Source organism: Mobula birostris, chromosome 8 (assembly GCF_030028105.1).
Source record: "Mobula birostris isolate sMobBir1 chromosome 8, sMobBir1.hap1, whole genome shotgun sequence".
NCBI classification, from domain to species: domain Eukaryota; kingdom Metazoa; phylum Chordata; class Chondrichthyes; order Myliobatiformes; family Myliobatidae; genus Mobula; species Mobula birostris.
In genome coordinates this window covers 127,676,772-127,698,177 of record NC_092377.1, presented here as the reverse complement: position 1 = coordinate 127,698,177, position 21,406 = coordinate 127,676,772, and the positions used below count along the sequence as shown (strand labels likewise).

Sequence of the window (21,406 nt, the reverse complement as noted above, 5' to 3'; positions counted from 1 at the left end):
CTATGGACTTTTATGAATATTTATGCACCAAACAAAAATGATGCAAAATTCATACAAGAAGCTTTTCTGAATTTGGCGGATGCGCATGAAAAAATATTAATTGGAGGAGATTTTAATTTTTGCTGTTATAAAATCGAAGGTAGTAAATTTAACTTTATCATTGATGAAGGATTTAAATCTGATTGATATATGGAGAAGAATCAATCCTAAAGAAAGAGACTATTCGTTCTACTCCCATAGACATAAAACTTTCTCAAGGATAGATTTGTTTCTATTATCAATGCATATTCAACACAGAGTGAAAAATATGGAATATAAAGCAAGAATATTATCAGATCATTCTCCTTTATTAATGACAATAATAATGGCTGATAAGGAAGAAGTGGCTTATAGATGGAGATTTAATTCAACATTATTAAAATGTCAAGATTTTTGTGATTTTATGAAAAAGCAGATACAAATTCTCATTCAGTGGATGATAAATTTATATTATGGGATGCGATGAAAGCATATCTTAGGGGCCAGATAATAAGTTATACATCTAAAATTAAGAAAGAATATATGGCAGAACTAGATCAATTGGAAAAAGAGATTACAAAAATAGAAAAAGAATCTCAAAGATATATGTCAGAAGAAAAACGAAAACAACTTGTCAATAAGAAGTTACAATATAATACGCTTCAGACATATAGAACGGAAAAAGCAATTATAAGAACTAAACAAAGGTATTATGAGTTAGGTGAGAGAGCACATAAAATTCTTGCCTGGCAGTTGAAAACAGAAGAAGCTTCCAAAATAATAAATGCAATTAGAACAAGGGCAAATAAAATATCTTATAAACCTCTTGAAATAAATGAAACCTTTAAAAATTTCTATTCTGAATTATATCAATCAGAATCCCAAAATGATGTTAATGAGATAGAAAGGTTTTTATCACAAGTTTCTCTTCCAAAATTGAATTTGGAAGAACAGAAGGGATTAGATATGCCTTTTACATTAAAAGAAGTTGAAGAAGCTTTAGGATCACTCCAAAGTAATAAATCTCCAGGAGAAGATGGTTTTCCACCTGAATTTTATAAAAAATTTAAAGATTTATTATTTCCTCTTTTTATGGAACTAATACGTCAAGCAGAAAAAATACATAAACTTCCAGAATCTTTTTCAACAGCAAATGTAATAGTATTGCCAAAAAAAGACAGTGATCCTATGAAACCAGCATCATACAGGCCTATTTCTTTATTGAATACGGATTATAAAATAATAGTAAAAATTTTATCGAATAGATTATCTAAATATTTACCAAAATTAATACATATGGATCAAACAGGATTTATTAAAAATAGACAATTGGCAGATAATGTAACCCGGCTACTCAGTATAATTCATTTGGCACAAAAAAGGGATGAGAAGAGTATAGTAGTAGCTTTGGATGCAGAAAAAGCATTTGATAGATTAGAATGGGATTTTTTATTTAAAGTACCAGAAAAATATGGGTTAGGAACATCTTTTATAAATTGGATTAAAACTTTAAATTCTAACCCTAAAGCTAAAGTAGTGACAAACTCTCAAATTTCAACACCATTCCAGTTAAAAAGGTCAACTAGACAAGGTTGTCCACTATCACCTGCTTTATTTGTATTGGCGATAGAGCCATTAGCAGAACTAATTAGAATTGATCCAGATATTATGGGTTTTAGAGTTAATCAGGAGGAATATAAAATTAATCTTTTTGCCGATGATGTTTTGATCTATTTAACAAACCCACAACATTCGTTACATAAATTATCTTCTAGATTGGATGAATATGGGAAGGTATCAGGTTACAAAATAAATTGGAATAAAAGTGAAATTTTACCTCTTACTAAAGGAGACTATAGTCAATGTCAATTAGTAACCCAATTTAGATGGCCGGTAAATGGTATAAAGTATTTCGGTATAAGACTTGATAATGATGTAAAGAATTTATATAAATTTAATTATTTACCACTATTGAAAAAAATTCAAGAAGATCTTGACAAACAGATGATATTACCAATAACATTAGTAGGTAGAGTCAATGTTGTAAAAATGAATATATTTCCTAGATTACAGTATTTGTTTCAAACATTACCAATACAATTGCCACAGAAATTTTTTCAAGAGTTAAATAAGTGTGTGAGAAAATTTCTTTGGAAAGGTGAAATGTCAAGAATATCATTGGAAAAATTGACATGTAAATTTGGGTTAGGAGGGTTACAACTTCCAAATTTTAAAAACTATTATAAAGCAAATCAACTTAGATTTATTGCATCTTTCTTCGATGATCGAAAACCAGCATGGATTAAAATAGAACTAGACAAGATAGGAGAAAATAGACCTGAAGATTTTATATATAAATGGGAATCTAAATCAATACGGGAAAAGAAAGAATCTCCTATATTAACACATTTGATTGATCTATGGAATAAGATAAATGTTGATAATGAAACACAGAAATCTCTATTAGCAAGGAGACCTTTGTTCCAAAACAGACTTATTCCTTTTACAATGGACAATCAACTTTTATATAATTGGTACCAAAAAGGGATTAAATTTATAGGAGATTGTTTTGAACGAGGTATATTGATGTCATTTGAACAATTAAAGGATAAATATAAAATATCTAATAATACTTTTTTTTGTTACTTTCAATTAAGGGCTTACTTAAAAGGTAAGCTGGGTCAAACAATGTTTTTGCCAAAACCTAATGAAATTGAAATTTTAATTCAAAAAGGGAAAATTAAAAAATTTATTTCTTGTATGTATAGTTTGATTCAAGAACAGACAATTAAACAAGGAACCCATAAGTCAAAGCAAAAATGGGAAACAGATCTGAATATTAATATTGATGAAACAAATTGGTCAAGACTTTGTCTTGACAGTATGTCAAATACAATAAATGTTCGACTTAGATTAGTACAATATAATTTTTTACACCAATTATATATTACACAGCAAAAAATAAATAGATTAAATTCAAATCTATCTGATAAATGCTTTCGGTGTAATCAAGAAATTGGTACTTTTTTACATTCTACTTGGTCTTGTTTTAAAATTCAACCCTTTTGGATAAATTTAAGAATCTTATTGGAACAAAATGCTGGAACTCAACTTCCACATAACCCTGTATTATTTCTATTAGGTGATATTGAAGGGATAAAACCGAAACTTAAATTGAATAAATATCAGAAAGAATTTATAAAAATTGCATTGGCAGTAGCTAAGAAGACTATAGCGGTTACTTGGAAATCTGATTCGTATTTAAGTATGGATCGTTGGAATAATGAAATGGCTAGTTCTATTCCACTCGAAAAAATTACTTATAATTTAAGAGATAAATATGTAACATTTTTGAATATTTGGCGCCCTTATTTACAAAAGATAGGATGGCATATTTAAGTGCTCGATAAAGACTTTGGTCACTTGGGGAAAGTAACGAATAATTATACCAAATTTATTTTGAATCCCATGGAGCATGTGGAAACCTTCCAATACCCAGGCGGTTCTTTTTTTTTCCTCTTTCTTTCTTTTTAGGTAGGACTATATATGGGGGGGGGGAGGATTAAGGGGACGGTGGAGGGTAGATTCTATCTTTTCATGTATTCTTTTTGAAAATTCAATAAAAATTATATTACAAAAAAAAAAGATATCCTGAAGTGGGAGGGTGAGGAGCCAGAGGTCGTGGTACATATAGGTACCAATGACATAGGTAGGAAAAGGGAAGAGGTCCTGAAAGGAGAATATTGGGAGCTAGGAAGGGAGTTGAGAAAAAGGACCGCAAAGGTAGTAATCTCGGGATTACTGCCTGTGCCACGCGACAGTGAGAGTAGGAATGCGATGAGGTGGAGGATAAATGCGTGGCTGAGGGATTGGAGCAGGGGGCCAGGATTCAAGTTTTTGGATCATTGGGACCTCTTTTGGCGCAGGCGTGACCTGTACAAAAAGGACGGGTTGCACTTGAATCCTAGGGGGACCAATATCCTGGCAGGGAGATTAGCGGGGGCTACTGAGGTGACTAAACTAGAATGGCTAGGCGTGAGGAAGTTAGTTCACAACAGGGGGATGGGAACCAGTGCAGAGAGACAGAGGGGTGTAAAATGAGGGTAGAAGCAAAAAGTAGTAAGGAGAAAAGTAAAAGTGGCAGGCCGACAAATCCAGGGCAAGCATTAAAAAGGGCTACTTTTCAACATAATTGTATAAGGGCTAAGAGAGTTGTAAAAGAGCGCCTGAAGGCTTTGTGTGTCAATGCAAGGAGCATTCGTAATAAGGTGGATGAATTGAAAGTGCAGATTGTTATTAATGATTATGATATAGTTGGGATCACAGAGACATGGCTCCAGGGTGACCAAGGATGGGAGCTCAACGTTCAGGGATATTCAATATTCAGGAGGGATAGACATGAAGGAAGGGGAGGTGGAGTGGCGTTGCTGGTTAAAGAAGAGATTAATGCAATAGAAAGGAAGGACATAAGCCGGGAAGATGTGGAATCGATATGGGTAGAGCTGCGTAACACTAAGGGGCAGAAGACGCTGGTGGGAGTTGTGTACAGGCCACCTAACAGTAGTAGTGAGGTCGGAGATGGTATTAAACAGGAAATTAGAAATGTGTGCAATAAAGGAACAGCAGTTATAATGGGTGACTTCAATCTACATGTAGATTGGGTGAACCAAGTTGGTAAAGGTGCTGAGGAAGAGGATTTCTTGGAATGTATGCGGGATGGTTTTTTGAACCAACATGTCGAGGAACCAACTAGAGAGCAGGCTATTCTGGACTGGGTTTTGAGCAATGAGGAAGGGTTAATTAGCAATCTTGTCATGAGAGGCCCCTTGGGTAAGAGTGACCAAAATATAGTGGAATTCTTCATTAAGATAGAGAGTGACATAGTTAATTCAGAAAAAAAGGTTCTGAACTTAAAGAGGGGTAACTTTGAAGGTATGAGACGTGAATTAGCTAAGATAGACTGGCAAATGACACTTAAAGGATTGACGGTGGATACGCAATGGCAAGCATTTAAAGGTTGCATGGATGAACTACAACAATTGTTCATCCCAGTTTGGCAAAAGAATAAATCAAGGAAGGTAGTGCACCCGTGGCTGACAAGAGAAATTAGGGATAGTATCAATTCCAAAGAAGAAGCATACAAATTAGCCAGAGAAAGTGGCTCACCTGAGGACTGGGAGAAATTCAGAGTTCAGCAAAGGAGGACAAAGGGCTTAATTAGGAAGGGGAAAAAAGATTATGAGAGAAAACTGGCAGGGAACATAAAAACTGACTGTAAAAGCTTTTATAGATATGTAAAAAGGAAAAGACTGGTAAAGACAAATGTAGGTCCCCTACAGACAGAAACAGGTGAATTGATTATGGGGAGCAAGGACATGGCAGGCCAATTGAATAATTACTTTGGTTCTGTCTTCACTAAGGAGGACATAAATAATCTTCCAGAAATAGTAGGGGACAGAGGGTCCAGTGAGATGGAGGAACTGAGCGAAATACATGTTAGTAAGGAAATGGTGTTAGGTAAATTGAAGGGATTGAAGGCAGATAAATCCTCAGGGCCAGATGGTCTGTATCCTAGAGTGCTTAAGGAAGTAGCCCAAGAAATAGTGAATGCATTAGTGATAATTTTTCAAAACTCGTTAGATTCTGGACTAGTTCCTGAGGATTGGAGGGTGGCTAATGTAACCCCACTTTTTAAAAAAGGGGGGAGAGAGAAACCATGGAATTATAGACCGGTTCGCCTAACATCGGTGGTGGGGAAAATGCGAGAGTCAATTATCAAAGATGTGATAACAGCACATTTGGAAAGCGGTGAAATCATTGGACAAAGTCAGCATGGATTTGTGAAAGGAAAATCATGTCTGATGAATCTCATAGAATTTTTTGAGGATGTAACTAGTAGAGTGGATAGGGGAGAACCAGTAGATGTGGTATATTTGGATTTTCAAAAGGCTTTTGACAAGGTCCCACACAGGAGATTAGTGTGCAAACTTAAAGCACACGGTATTGGGGGTAAGGTATTGATGTGGATGGAGAATTGGTTAGCAGACAGGAAGCAAAGAGTGGAAATAAACAGGACCTTTTCAGAATGGCAGGCGGTGACTAGTGGGGTACCACAAGGCTCAGTGCTGGGACCCCAGTTGTTTACAATATATATTAATGACTTGGATGAGGGAATTAAATGCAGCATCTCCAAGTTTGCGGATGACACGAAGCTGGGTGGCAGTGTTAGCTGTGAGGAGGATGCTAAGAGGATGCAGAGTGACTTGGATAGGTTGGGTGAGTGGGCAAATTCATGGCAGATGCAATTTAATGTGGATAAATGTGAAGTTATCCACTTTGGTGGCAAAAATAGGAAAACAGATTATTATCTGAAGGGTGGCCGATTAGGAAAAGGGGAGGTGCAATGAGACCTGGGTGTCATTATACACCAGTCATTGAAAGTGGGCATGCAGGTACAGCAGACGGTGAAAAAGGCGAATGGTATGCTGGCATTTATAGCGAGAGGATTCGAGTACAGGAGCAGGGAGGTACTACTGCAGTTGTACAAGGCCTTGGTGAGACCACACCTGGAGTATTGTGTGCAGTTTTGGTCCCCTAATCTGAGGAAAGACATCATCCTTGCCATAGAGGGAGTACAAAGAAGGTTCACCAGATTGATTCCTGGGATGTGAGGACTTTCATATGAAGAAAGACTGGATGAACTGGGCTTGTACTCGTTGGAATTTAGAAGATTGAGGGGGGATCTGATTGAAATGTATAAAATCCTAAAGGGATTGGACAGGCTAGATGCAGGAAGATTGTTCCCGATGTTGGGGAAGTCCAGAACAAGGGGTCACAGTTTGAGGATAAAGGGGAAGCCTTTTAGGACCGAGATTAGGAAAAACTTCTTCACACAGAGAGTGGTGAATCTGTGGAATTCTCTGCCACAGGAAACAGTTGAGACCAGTTCATTGTCTATATTTAAGAGGGAGTTAGATATGGCCCTTGTGGCTACGGGGATCAGGGGGTATGGAGGGAAGGCTGGGGCGGGGTTCTGAGTTGGATGATCAGCCATGATCATAATAAATGGCGGTGCAGGCTCGAAGGGCCGAATGGCCTACTCCTGCACCTATTTTCTATGTTTCTATCTTCTGCCCTATTGTTCCCCCCCCCCCACCTCTCTATCACACCTCACATGTCCAAAGATTTATCTGATGTTTGCCATTTCCACCAGGGGGGTTGGGGGGAGATGACAGACCCTAACTATAACCCTAACTCATGAACTTTTGTCAGGTGCCCCCCCTCGCACCCCTCGCACCCCTGCTCAGCCTTTGCTGTTCTAAAGAAAAAGTTAAAGTCTGTTCCGAGCCTTGTGGCCCATCAGGCCAGTGCTGATGCTGGTTTCCGTGGCGTGAAGCGACTGAGAGTACCAGACTCTCCCCCCCGGATAGGACGCCAGTCTATCGTGAGGTCAACCTCCAGCATTTGCCAGTATCCATTTTCAGCTGGGTGGATTGGAGCAGTGTGTGGTCAAGTGCCTTGCTCAAAGACACAACACGCTGCCCTGGCCGAGACTCGAACCCACGACCTTCAGATCATGAGCCCAATGCCCTAACCACTTGGCCACGCACCACACTGTTCTAAAGAAAGCAGCCCAAGTTTGGGCAAGCTCATGCCCTCTAATCCAGGTGAACCTCTTCTGCAACTTCTCCAAAGCCTGCACAGCGTTCCTGTACTGGGGCAAACAGAACTACACGCAATACTCCAAGTGCAGCCTGGCCAGAGTTTTATAGATCTCCAACGTGACTTCCTGACTCTTGAGCTGAGCTGATGAAGGCCAGCTTGCCGAGCGCCTTCCTTACCAAAATTAAAAGTTGACTCTGCCTTCAGAGGCCACACATTTTGATAGACTATCCGTGTTCTCACCCTCTTGGAAGTGCAAGCAAAGGTCAAAGTCAAGGCTATTATCACACACTCGAGGTGCAATGAAAACCTTACTTGCAGCAGCATCGCAGGCACGCAGCGCCAGAGACATAACATTCAAATCTGAATCGGGTTTGTTATTACTGGCCTATCTGACAATAGACAATAGGTGCAGGAGTAGGCCATTCGGCCCTTCGAGCCTGCACCGCCATTCACTGTGATCATGACTATCAGTATCCAGTTCCTGCCTTATCCCCATAACCTTTGATTCCACTATCTTTAAGAGCTCTATCCATCTCTTTTTTGAAAGCATCCAGAGACTTGGCCTCCACAGCCTTCTGGGACAGAACATTCCATATATCCACCACTCTCTGGGTGAAAAAGTTTTTCCTCAACTCTGTTCTAAATGGCTTACCCCTAATTGTTAAACTGTGGCCTCTGGTTCTGGTCTCACCCATCAGCGGGAACATGCTTCCTGCCTGCAGCATGTCCAATCCCTTAATAATCTTATATGTTTCAATAAGATCCCCTTCTAAATTCCAGAGTATACAAGCCCAGTCGCTCCAATCCTTCGACGTATGACAGTCCCACCATCCGGGGAATTAACCTTGTGAACCTACGCTGCACTCCCTCAATAGCAAGAATGTCCTTCCTCAAATTTGGAGACCAAAACTGCACACAGTACTCCAGGTGTGGTTTCAGCAGGGCCCTGTACAGATGCAGAAGGACCTCTTTGCTCTTATACTCACTTCCCCTTGTTATGAAGGCCAGCATGCCATTAGCTTTCTTCACTGCTTGCTGTACTTGCATGCTTGTTTTCAGTGACTGATGTACAAGAACACTTAGATCTTGCTGTACTTCCCCTTTTCCTAACTTGACTCCATTTAGATAATAATCTGCCTTCCTGTTCTTACCATCAAAGTGGATAACCTCACATTTATCCACATTAAACTGCATCTGCCATGCATCTGCCCATTCACCCAGCCTGTCCAAGACACCCTGCATTCTCATAACATCCTCCTCACATTTCACACTGCCACCCAGCTTTGTGTCATCGGCAAATTTGCTAATGATACTTTTAATTCCCTCATCTAAATCATTAATATATATTGTAAACAGCTGCGGTCCCAGCACATATGGAATATGTTTTTTTATGGCAGCAGTACAGTTCCGTGCATCACTAATTCCTGCACTTTACAAAACACAATTGTGCAAGTAGTGCTCGTGGACTAAGGACCACTCAGAAATCTGGTGACGGAGGGGAAGAAGCTGTCCCTAAAACGTTGAGTGTGGGTATTCTGTGTCTCCTCCCTGATGGTAGTAACGAGAAGAGGGCAGGTCCCCAAGGGCGAGGCTCCTTGACGATGGATGCCATCGCCTTAAGGCACCATCTCTTGAAGAAATTCTCGTTGCTGGGGAGGGTTGTCCTCTGCCTGGGCCCACAGCCCTCGGCGGCCTCTTGAGATCCTGGATTGGAGCCTCCAGATCGGGCAGTGTCGCAGCTAGTCAGAATGCTCTGCACTGTCCATCTACAACATTCACAATAACAATGTAAATTATAGGCTCCTTTTACAAGAAAGGACACAATAGGTACAAAAACTAGAAAGAGTCTATTGTGGACAAAATGGTCCTGGTGTTGCTGTAGTGAGGGAGCGATTAGGGTTGTACTGGTTGGTTCAGGAGCCAAATGGTTAAAGGGAATCTGGTGGTGTGGGACTTCAGACCACTGTACCTCCTGCCCAATGGGAGCTGTGAGAAGATGGCGTGGCCCGGATGGTGGGGAGGGATGTGCCCCCGGTGAAGAGGGCACAGCCGGAGATGTGTGGGCCGGATTCTGTGTGGTGTATTCCCGTGACAGTGACAGCCTGGTGTTTGGGAACAGGCCATCAGTCGGACGAGCTCCGGGAAGCGGAGGTGCCCATCGTCAGCAATGCCCGGTGTAACAGTCCGGAGTTCTACAACGGGCAGATCACTCCCAAGATGTTCTGCGCTGGCTACAGTGAGGGTGGTGTTGACGCTTGCCAGGTGAGTGGGGTCCCGGCCTCTCCGGGGATGGGTGCATGCAGACAGACAAGCAGAGGCACACAGATGCTCACGGAGTGGCAGGTTCCTCCCTTTCCCCCACACCCACACCCACACACAGACCCACACGCGTGCACTCACACAAACGCACACAGCTTTACACAGAGAAACACACACACACAGACACACACACTCTCACAAGTATACTTACACACTTGTACAGACCCAGACTTGTACAGATACACACAAACACACCCTTACTGAAGGTCGACGTAGACACTGATGTGCAGGTACATACACAAACACTTTGACCCTGTGGTCTGTATCCCCAGGGTGACAGCGGAGGACCCCTGGTCTGTCAGGATACCCTCTCAAACAGATCCCGTTGGCGCCTAAGTGGCGTTGTCAGCTGGGGAACGGGCTGTGCGATGGCAACTAAACCTGGCGTCTACTGCAGGGTGACGGAGTACCAGTCGTGGGTGTATCGAGCAATGAAGGTATGAGCCACGGGGTAGTGGATACTCCCAAACAGAGTGAAACTCCCTCTGCACCATCCCATCACATACTCCCGGGGTTAGACACGGAGTGAAGCTTCCTCTGCACTGTCCCATCACACACTCTCAGGGTCAGACACGGAGTGAAGCTCCCTCCACACTGTCCCATCACACACTCTCAGGGTCAGACACAGAGTGAATCTCCCTTCCCTCTGTCCCGTCACACACTGCTGGGGTCAGACACACTGTGAAGCTCCCTCCACACAGTCCCATCACACACTCTCGGGGTCAGACACAGAGTGAAGATCTCTCCCCTCCGTCCCATCACACACTCCCGGGGTCAGACACAGAGTGAAGCTCCCTCCACACCATCCCATCACACACTCCTGGGGTCAGACCCAGAGTGAAGCTCCCCCCACACAGTCCCATCACTCACTGCCAAGGCAGGGAACAAAGGTTAGTTCAAAGTTTGAGCATTAGGAAATGTTTCTGGGGACTGAACCCAGTGAAATGGAGTAAATTAATAATCGATTATGAACCCAAGGAAGCAGATTTTGGTGGATAGTTCTGTGCGGTGACAGTCTGTACAGTGTCTATTCTGAGTATTGACTTTTATTATCTTACATTTACAGATGTACGATGAACTGAGTGGGATATACTCGATGGATTAAAGACTTTATTGTTAATTATTGGAATTATGATCTTTCACTATGAATAGTGTCTCCTGAGCTATACAAAGTTTGTATTTATATGTTTTGTATATTGAATCAAACAAGCTTTTCTATATTCTAAATCATCCCTTGTGTTCAGGGTTACTTGGAATCTGGTCTGAAATTTACAAAAAAGGCCTCCTCTGCCAATCTCACTGAAGGTCACGACTTTCCGAAATATTTTGGGTTGGTGTTGGAAGTTTTGTGTTGGTTAATGGGGCTCCAATTTTTGAAAATCTCCTGCCATCTGTGTCCTGCATGGTGAGGATATTGTCATTGTCAGGATGGGAGTTGGAGTGATGATGGTCTTCCTGGTTTTAATAAACGACTAGGTAAGCTGTTTCCTGATGGTTGCTCTTGGGAGTTGGGATGAGGCTAGATGGTATTTTGTAAATTCTTCCAACCATGCAGCAGAGGGATTTGGGAACATCACGAATGGGAGCGTTCCTTCGCCTTGTCGTCCATGGGATAGTCTTGAGTAGAGGCTTCCAGTGTTGACCCATTTGATCCCAGAATAACTTTGCTTGCCATTTCTCGATCCTGCACCCATGTTTTATTTTAGCCCCGGGATAATTCAAACTGTGTGTCAAATCCTGGCCTGTTCGGGATGTAGGAGGGAGCCAGAGATTTTCCTCCTTACTTGGAGACAGTGATTTCTGAAGCAACAATGTGGCAAAGGGGTGTATCTATTTGTAGGAGGCACACTGCTTACTAAATCAGAAATCCATATCTTTAACTTCTTATACAAAACATAATTTCATACTCACAAACTTGTACGTTTAACCAGTTAACAAATTTGCCGTCTTATCCTCTGACTTCCTGCCTAGTTTAACATAATAGGAAGGAGGAGGTTAATCCACCCCCCCTCCCCCATATTACTGGAGTTGGGACAGATGATGTTTAACAGTATGTTTAACTGGAACCTTGATTCTGGCTGCCGCTGGGAACACAGTCACCCCCATAAACTACAGCTCAGATCCAAACTACTTGCAAAGGAAATCTCTGTAAAGCAAAAAATGTGAAACGGTTTTGCACGGGAACAAGATCAGGCCCTTCAGCGCACAGTTATGCCGTACTATTTAAACTGGCAATTAACTGCCTAACGAAACTAATTCCTTCTGCCTATGCAACGTGCATATCCCTCCATTCCTTGTGCATTCATGTGTCCAAGAACTCTCAAACACCCCCTTCGTATCTGCCTCCACCAACACCCCTGGCTGCACATTCCAGGCAGCCATCACTGTAAATCCAGTCCCTCACCTCTCCTCCAAGCATTCCCCCTCCCCCAAGATCAGCCCCAAGGTAAAGATGCTGGCTATCCACTCTACCTTTGCCTCCTATAATGTTATAAACCTCTAGCAGGACTCCTCAGAGCCAATCCAGGTTTGTCCAGCCCTTTCTAACAGGTCATCCAGGCAGGATCCTGGCTGCCGTTCCCGCACCTTCTCCAGAGCCTCCGCACACCTCCTGTGACACAGTGACTGGCATTGCACGCACGGCTCCAGGTGAGGCCTGGCTGCCGTCCGTGTTTGCCCTTTGGGCCTGGAACAAGAGTTGCACCAGGCTGGGGAGTCCCTGGATAGCCTGACGCTGGGTGTAGTGTCGATGTACAACAGTACAGGCGGTTCAGCTTGTCCTCGCCGTTCACCCTGCTCCGTCCACTCCCCTTCTAATTTCTATTTGGAACACGCCTTCGGCCTCAGGCAACCGACATGAGATAATTAACCCACCGGATTGATTCAAGCTGCTGCCACGCTGCGTCAGTGACCTTGGCATCTGTATGTGTCTGTATATGTGTGTGTGAGATTGTGAATGATGGGGGGGGGGGTGTGTGTGAGAAAGAGTGACCCCTCCAGTGATGTGTGTGTGATACTGACCCGACCCCGGTGATGGGTGTGTGTGCTTTGCGGGGAGGTGGAATGTCTCTCGCAGTTAGAATATCTGCATGCCTCCCAACTCCATCTCTACATCTCCTCCTCATTGTGGGCCAGTGTGTGTACGTGACCTGCCCCCCCCAGCCGTGACTGTGTAATCTTGTGTCTGAGGGACCCATTCCCCAGTGAGGGTGTGTGTGTGACTGACCCGACTCCAGTGATGGAGGTGTGTCTGAGAGAGAGACCGATTCCCCCCCAGTGATGGGGGTCGGGGGGGTGTGTGTGTGTGTGAGAGAGAGAGAGACTCGTCCCTCAGAGATGGGGGGCGTATGTGTGTGTGTGTGTGAGAGAGAGCATGAGCGGTTTGTCACTCAGAGATGGGTGTGGGTGGGTGTGAGAGAGAGATGCATACCCTAGTGATTGTGTGTGTGTGTGTGTGTGTGTGACCTGTCTCCTAGTGTGTATATATGATCTGTCCCCTAGTGAGGGGTTGTGTGTGTTTGGGGGGGGGAGAACCAATTCTTCTGGTAATGGGTACAACTTAAAGTATTAAACTAATCAGAATTATAACACGATACAGTGCTGAAAATGCTCGGCTGGTCAGGTAGCATCTTGAGGGGGAGGAACATCGTGGATGTTTTGGGTTGGTGACTGTTCAACAGTTTGAAATGTCAAGCGTACAAGCCCACGTTCGTACAGGCGCAATGAAACCCTTGCAGCAGCATCAGAGTGCCAGAGACACAACATCCACAAGGTCATCATAAACGTACATTATACACAGTTTTTACAAGGACACAATTAGAACGAATATCCTTTGTAGTGTGAGGTGGTCACTACACCGAGGAACTGCATGGTTGAAGGGAAGGAGCTGTTCCTGGATGTGGTAGTTCTCTACCTCCTGCTGATGAGGATCTTTGATGGGCGTGAGTGTGACAGAGACAGACTAGTCTGTACACACCGTCACACGCGACTCTTTGCAGTCACGCACAGGCTAGTTTTTTTTATCCAGCACCCAGAATCCACAGGTTTGGAATTAATTATGGAGAAGATTTTTTTTGCACAGCTTTCTCTATAACTATTGCAGCACATTTATTCATTAGTATTTCTCGTGCACAAGTGTCTGATATGAATTAGGTGATGATTTTATTTGCACACGTTACTGTCTTGTCTCTGAACGAGACCTCAGTAATTCACTGGGAATTGCACTGTACGTGAACTGTATATTTCTCAGTCTGATTTTTTAAAAATGTCATTGTTTAAAAAGAAAAGAGATTTTAGTATTAAACTGTTTGTCTGTGTGTGGTGCTGTTGGGAGGGAACATCTTGTTTAGTTCCTGCCACGGTGTTTCTTAGAATGGGACCATTTACTGGGATATATTTATTCCCTGTGACCCCAGACTCTCTGATCACTGGTGGGGGGGTGGTCACTCAGTGGTGTGGGGTGAACCTTCCCACCTCTATAATTCCCCCCACCTCTATAATTCCCCCCACCTCTAAACCCCTCCCCTATCTCCCCCATCCCCTCCCAATCTGTGATTCCCTCCTTCCCCCTATGCCCCTTGTTATTCCCTTCCCTCCCCTACATCCCCCCTCAGTGATCCCCTCCCTCCTCACCACTCCCCCCCAGTGATCCCCTCACTCCCCTACATCCCCCCCTCAGTGATCCCCTCCCTCCTCACCGATCCCCTCCCTTCCCATCTCCCTGTCGATGTTCCTCCAGTGACTGGGGCTCGCTATTTCCCAGCCGACCTGCTGAGGCTTTCCCGTACCCGGTGTTGGTGGATGGCCTGTCCTCTTTCCAAATGGTTCCACTCCAGCTGGGATCCATGTGGGAATGTGGCGAATGGCCCAGGAGTGTCCAATCACATGTGAATGTGTCTGTGACTCTGCTGATACAAGGCACCTCCTCACCTCTAACCCGCTCCTCAATAAATACGTAGGCACCACAGCCAAGGGGGCTCACAACACCTCCACTGCCGCAGGAGGCTGAAGAAATTCTGCAAGCCCCTGCACCACAGAAAACATTCTGCCTGGATGCATCACGGCTTGCCGCGGCAGCTGCTCCACCCATAACCAAAAGAAACGGCAGAGCTGTGTCCACAGCTCAGCCCGTGTCGGAAACGACCCTCCCTGCCATGGGCTGTCTGCACTTGAGAGCGTGACTCAGCCCCCTTGGTAAAGCAGCCAATCTGATCAAAGATCCTCCCCACCCAACTCCTCCATCAGGGTGCCTGAAATCACATACCCCAGGCTCAACGACAGTTTCTACCCCAGATTGTTCAATAAAATACACTGTAAGATTCAAGACCTTAAATCTACCTCATTGTCATCTTGCACCTTATTGATGACCTGCACTACACTTTCTCTGTCACTGTTTTATCTTGTCCCACCCCAGTGTACTGTGTGATGATATGATCTGTATGAACAGTAAAAGACAAACTTTTCACTAGATCTCTGTCCGTGTTCCAATCCTGGTCCGAGTCTCATTAGCCCCTTCTCCTTCAGAGCCTGTCACAGCCTTGGTGTCAACACAGACCAGAGAGCCAGGCTCCAGAGGAGAGGGCAGAGACTGCCCCCAACGTTGGGGCAGTGGGTGATCGAGTGTGGCATCACAGAGCCCTCGCAGAGTTGAGGCCAATGGTCAGTGAGTTGGAGTTGGCCCTCGCACAAAGATTGGGGGTGGGGTGGGGTGGTATGGTCAGTCATCGCAGCCCCAGAACGTCACTAGAAGAGATCCTTGTGGCGGTGTCCTGGGCCCCAACATCTTCAGCTGTATCACTGGTGACTTTCCTCATGTCAAGGTCAGACTGGAGATGTTCGCTGTGACTGTCCCGCATTCAATCCCATTCACCACTCCCAAGGAAAAACACGTGTGCAATGCCACTCCCAGTAATGAATATGCAGGTCCCCTACACCCAATAATAAGTATGTGAGCAACACTACTGAAAATACACATGTGGGGGATGCCAGAGGCTGCACATGAAGAGTAGGAGGAGATTTGGTATGTCACCAAAGACTCTAGTAAATTTTCTACAGAGGTACGGTGCAGACTACTCTGACTGGTTGCATCACTGCCCAGAATGGAGGCTCCAATGCTCAGGAACACGTGAGGCTGCAGAGGGTCGTAGACTCACAGGCTCCACAGTGGACACAACCCTCCCCACCATCACGGACATCTGCAAGGCATCTGGCCTCCATTACTGCCATCAGAGAAGAGGTGCAGGAGGCTGAAGACACACACCCAACGATTCAGGAACAGCTGTGCTTCCCCTCCGCTGTCAGATTTCTGAACCCATGACTACTACCTATCCCTGTGATACCTTCCCTCTTTTTGCTCCATTCATCCATCCATTCACCCGCCCACCGAGATGGAGTGTATGTGGAGAAGATGTTTCTAATAGTGGGGCAGAATTTCTCCGAATACAAAGATGTCCCTTTGCAACGGAGACGTGAAATTTCTTTAGCCAGAGGGTGGTGAATCTGTTTTCAGATCAAGTTGAAGTTTGTTGTCATTGGACTGTAGACATGTATTCTGACAAATGAAACTCCCACTCAGCACAGTACATGTAGCCCCCACACTGCACAGTACATGTAACCCCCACACTGCACAGTACATGTAACTCCCCACACTGCACAGTACATGTAACCCCCACACTGCACAGTACATGTAACCCCCACACAGCACAGTACATGTAACTCCCACACTGCACAGTACATGTAACCCCCACACTGCATAGTACATGTAACCCCCACACAGCACAGTACATGTAACTCCCACACTGCACAGTACATGTAACCCCCACACTGCACAGTACATGTAACCCCCACACAGCACAGTACATGAAACCCCCACACTGCACAGTACATGTAACCCCCACACAGCACAGTACATGTAATCCCCACACTGCACAGTACATGTAACTCCCACACTGCACAGTACATGTACCCCCACACTGCACAGTACATGTAACCCCCACACTGCACAGTACATGTAACTCCCACACAGCACAGCACATGTAACCCCCACACAGCACAGCACATGTAACCCCCACACTGCACAGTACATGTACCCCCACACAGCACAGTACATGTACCCCCACACAGCACAGTACATGTAACTCCCCACACTGCACAGTACATGTAACCCCCACACTGCACAGTACATGTAACTCCCACACTGCACAGTACATGTAACCCCCACACTGCACAGCACATGTAACCCCCACACAGCACAGTACATGTAACTCCCACACTGCACAGTACATGTAACTCCCACACTGCACAGTACATGTTCCCCCACACTGCACAGTACATGTAACCCCCACACTGAACAGTACATGTAACCCCCACACAGCACAGTACATGTAATCCCCACACTGCACAGTACATGTAACCCCCACACTGCACAGTACATGTAATCCCCACACTGCACAGTACATGTAACTCCCACACTGCACAGTACATGTAACTCCCACACAGCACAGTACATGTTCCCCCACACTGCACAGTACATGTTCCCCCACACTGCACAGTACATGTAACCCCCACACAGCACAGTACATGTAACCCCCACACAGCACAGTACATGTAACTCCCACACTGCACAGTACATGTAACCCCCACACTGCACAGTACATGTAATCCCCACACAGCACAGTACATGTAACTCCCACACTGCACAGTACATGTAACTCCCACACTGCACAGTACATGTAACCCCCACACAGCACAGTACATGTAACTCCCACACTGCACAGTACATGTAACCCCCACACTGCACAGTACATGTAACCCCCACACAGCACAGTACATGTAACTCCCACACAGCACAGCACATGTAACCCCCACACAGCACAGTACATGTAACTCCCACACTGCACAGTACATGTAGCCCCCACACAGCACAGTACATGTAATCCCCACACTGCACAGTTCATGTAATCCCCACACTGCACAGTACATGTAACCCCCACACAGCACAGTACATGTAAACCCCACACAGCACAGTACATGTAACCCCCACACAGCACAGTACATGTAACTCCCACACTGCACAGTACATGTAACTCCCACACAGCACAGTACATGTTCCCCCACACTGCACAGTACATGTAACCCCCACACAGCACAGCACATGTAACCCCCACACTGCACAGTACATGTAACTCCCACACTGCACAGTACATGTAACCCCCACACTGCACAGTACATGTAACCCCCACACTGCACAGTACATGTAATCCCCACACTGCACAGTACATGTAATCCCCACACAGCACAGTACATGTAACTCCCACACTGCACAGTACATGTAACTCCCACACAGCACAGTACATGTAACCCCCACACAGCACAGCACATGTAACCCCCACACTGCACAGTACATGTAACCGCCACACTGCACAGTACATGTTCCCCCACACTGCACAGCACATGAAACCCCCACACTGCACAGTACATGTAATCCCCACACTGCACAGTACATGTAACCGCCACACTGCATAGTACATGTTCCCCCACACTGCACAGCACATGAAACCCCCACACTGCACAGTACATGTAATCCCCACACTGCACAGTACATGTAACTCCCACACTGCATAATACATGTACCCCCACAGTGTGCACAAATAAATTAAGAAATAATAAGGTGTACGTCTATGAAAGTTCTCAGTCATCCAGGTCATTGTGATTAAGCAGTAGTAAATCAAGGCCCCTGGACTTTCTGTGCTGTCTCGCAGGCGTTTCACCACTCATCCGAGAGCCTTCTTCAGCTCCGATCCATGACGGGTAGTTTTCCGGCTTGTAAACTCTGAGTTGTTTAACGTAAAAGCAATCAAATGAGGGTCGGTAAGAGTCGCAGAGGTAATGAGAGGTTCATTAGTCTTTTCTCTGCATGAATGGAGATACGAACTGTTGTGGAGACGCTTGGGTGGAGAGGTTAGGACTGCAACGTAAACTGATGGGTGGTGTCGTACCTCACCCCCTCTGTTCAGGGATGGGTTTTCCAGTTTGACAAAGATGACCTCTTTAACCCCGCTTTCAAACCACTTGCCCTCCCTGTGCAAAATTTACGGCACAACTTTAAAAAGTGAATAAGTAGTATAACGCTTCTGGCGCTCCACCACGTGCGGAGACCTGGGCGAACCAGGGAGTTCGGCGGTCCCCTGGTCCTTGTCCTAACGCTACGGAGTCTCCCGCTTAATGGTGGTGGGGAAGGGGGCGTCAAAGAGATTGTTGAACGGTCTGGGGGTGGTGGTGGTGGTGGGGAAATCTGTGATAATGCTAAAGGCCCGTGTGAATGCAGCGTTCCTGATGGATGGAAGAGAGACCCCGATAACCCTTTGTCGGGTCTTGTAGTTTAGCGCCACAGACGGCTGTGGAGGCCGACTCAGTGGGTACATTTAAAACGGAGGTTAAGTTTTTGATGAGTAAGGGTGCCAAATGTTACAGAGAATGAGTTGAGAGGGTTAATAAATCAGCCATGATGGAATGGCGGAGCTGAGTTAGAGGTCAAATGGCCCCAATTCGGCTCCTCCAGTTTCATCTTTCCGATCGATTCTGCTCCGTGTGTCTTGACTAGATCTGTACAGTGAACGATGAGGGTGGACGTGATGTGTTGCCATCAGACTGCGTTACAACACATTCCCAGAATATCCGGGGCTGTGCTGGTTGTAAACGCAAGTGACGCATTTCACTGTACGTGTTAAATAAACCTGAATCGATCAATCTAAAATTACAATGTACAGTCGTTCTTGCGCTGTACTGCTGCCACCAAACAACAAATTTCACGACATGCCCGTGATTCTGAAGGTTACACACACGTTCCCTGTGATACACTGCCTCCCCACTGCTGTTCTCTGTATTATTCACAATACTATATTGTAATGTTTTCCGGGTTCCCCTCTGTCGGATACAAGGGGCAGATGGGGGTCCAACAAGGGGACGCAGAGTCGGCTCCTTGATAGGTCTGTCTCCCTGTTCCTACCCGCCGCCCGTACAGCCGGCCTGGGAAACCGGCGGTGGAAGCAGGAAAGGGAAGGAGAAGGGGAAAGCTGCCCACTACTACAGCTCAGCGGAGTGTAGACTGAACTGTTAGCATTGCTAATGTTGTTTGGGGCGCCCCTGTAGCACAGCGGTTAGAGCGGCGCTATTACAGCTCGGGCGCCCGAGTTCGGAGTTCAATTCCTCCGATGCACGCCCCCCTCCTCCCAGAATGTGTAGGTTCCCTACGGGTGTTAGTAGGTCATTGATCGTGACCCCACTAAGGAGCACCAGGCCATTGTCTCCCACACCATCACCGACTTTATCCGCTCAGGGGATCTCCCATCCACTGCTACCAACCTTATAGTTCCCACACCCCGCACTTCCCGTTTCTACCTCCTACCCAAGATCCACAAACCTGCCTGTCCTGGCCGACCTATTGTCTCAGCTTGCTCCTGCCCCACCGAACTCATTTCTGCATACCTCGACACTGTTTTATCACCCCTTGTTCAATCCCTTCCTAGCTATGTTCGTGACACTTCTCACGCTCTTAAACTTTTCGATGATTTTAAGTTCCCTGGCCCTCACCGCTTTATTTTCACCATGGATGTCCAGTCCTTATATACTTCCATCCCCCATCAGGAAGGTCTCAAAGCTCTACGCTTCTTTTTGGATTCCAGACCTAATCAGTTCCCCTCTACCACCACTCTGCTCCGTCTAGCGGAATTAGTCCTTACTCTTAATAATTTCTCCTTTGGCTCCTCCCACTTCCTCCAAACTAAAGGTGTAGCTATGGGCACCCGTATGGGTCCTAGCTATGCCTGCCTTTTTGTTGGGTTTGTGGAACAATCTATGTTCCGTGCCTATTCTGGTATCTGTCCCCCACTTTTCCTTCGCTACATCGACGACTGCATTGGCGCTGCTTCCTGTACGCATGCAGAACTCGTTGATTTTATTAACTTTGCCTCCAACTTTCACCCTGCCCTCAAGTTTACCTGGTCCATTTCCGACACCTCCCTCCCCTTTCTAGATCTTTCTGTCTCTGTCTCTGGAGACAGCTTATCCACTGATGTCTACTATAAGCCTACTGACTCTCACAGCTATCTGGACTATTCCTCTTCTCACCCTGTCTCTTGCAAAAACGCCATCCCCTTCTCGCAATTCCTCCGTCTCCACCGCATCTGCTCTCAGGATGAGGCTTTTCATTCTAGGACGAGGGAGATACACAGAAACATACATAGAAAATAGGTGCAGGAGTAGGCCATTCGGCCCTTCGAGCCTGCACCGCCATTTATTATGATCATGGCTGATCATCCAACTCAGAACCCCGCCCCAGCCTTCCCTCCATACCCCCTGATCCCCGTAGCCACAAGGGCCATATTTAACTCCCTCTTAAATATAG

The 21,406-nt window shown here is 45.4% G+C and overlaps 1 protein-coding gene across 6 annotated transcripts in view; it reads left to right on the top strand.

The window, feature by feature from the left end:
* hpn (hepsin) overlaps positions 1-21,406 on the top strand; it is a 95,838-nt gene that overhangs the window by 51,845 nt on the left and 22,587 nt on the right. For 5 of the 6 annotated variants that reach the window (XM_072266199.1, XM_072266198.1, XM_072266197.1 and 2 more), the window contains 3 exons: positions 9,803-9,945; positions 10,275-10,439; positions 11,069-11,125. In XM_072266199.1, coding sequence (XP_072122300.1) covers positions 9,803-9,945; positions 10,275-10,439; positions 11,069-11,107 — 347 coding nt within the window. In that variant the 3' untranslated portion in view covers positions 11,108-11,125. Of the gene's footprint in view, positions 1-9,802; positions 9,946-10,274; positions 10,440-11,068; positions 11,126-21,406 lie in introns of those variants that run through there. The other variant, XM_072266201.1, reaches the window with a different exon arrangement.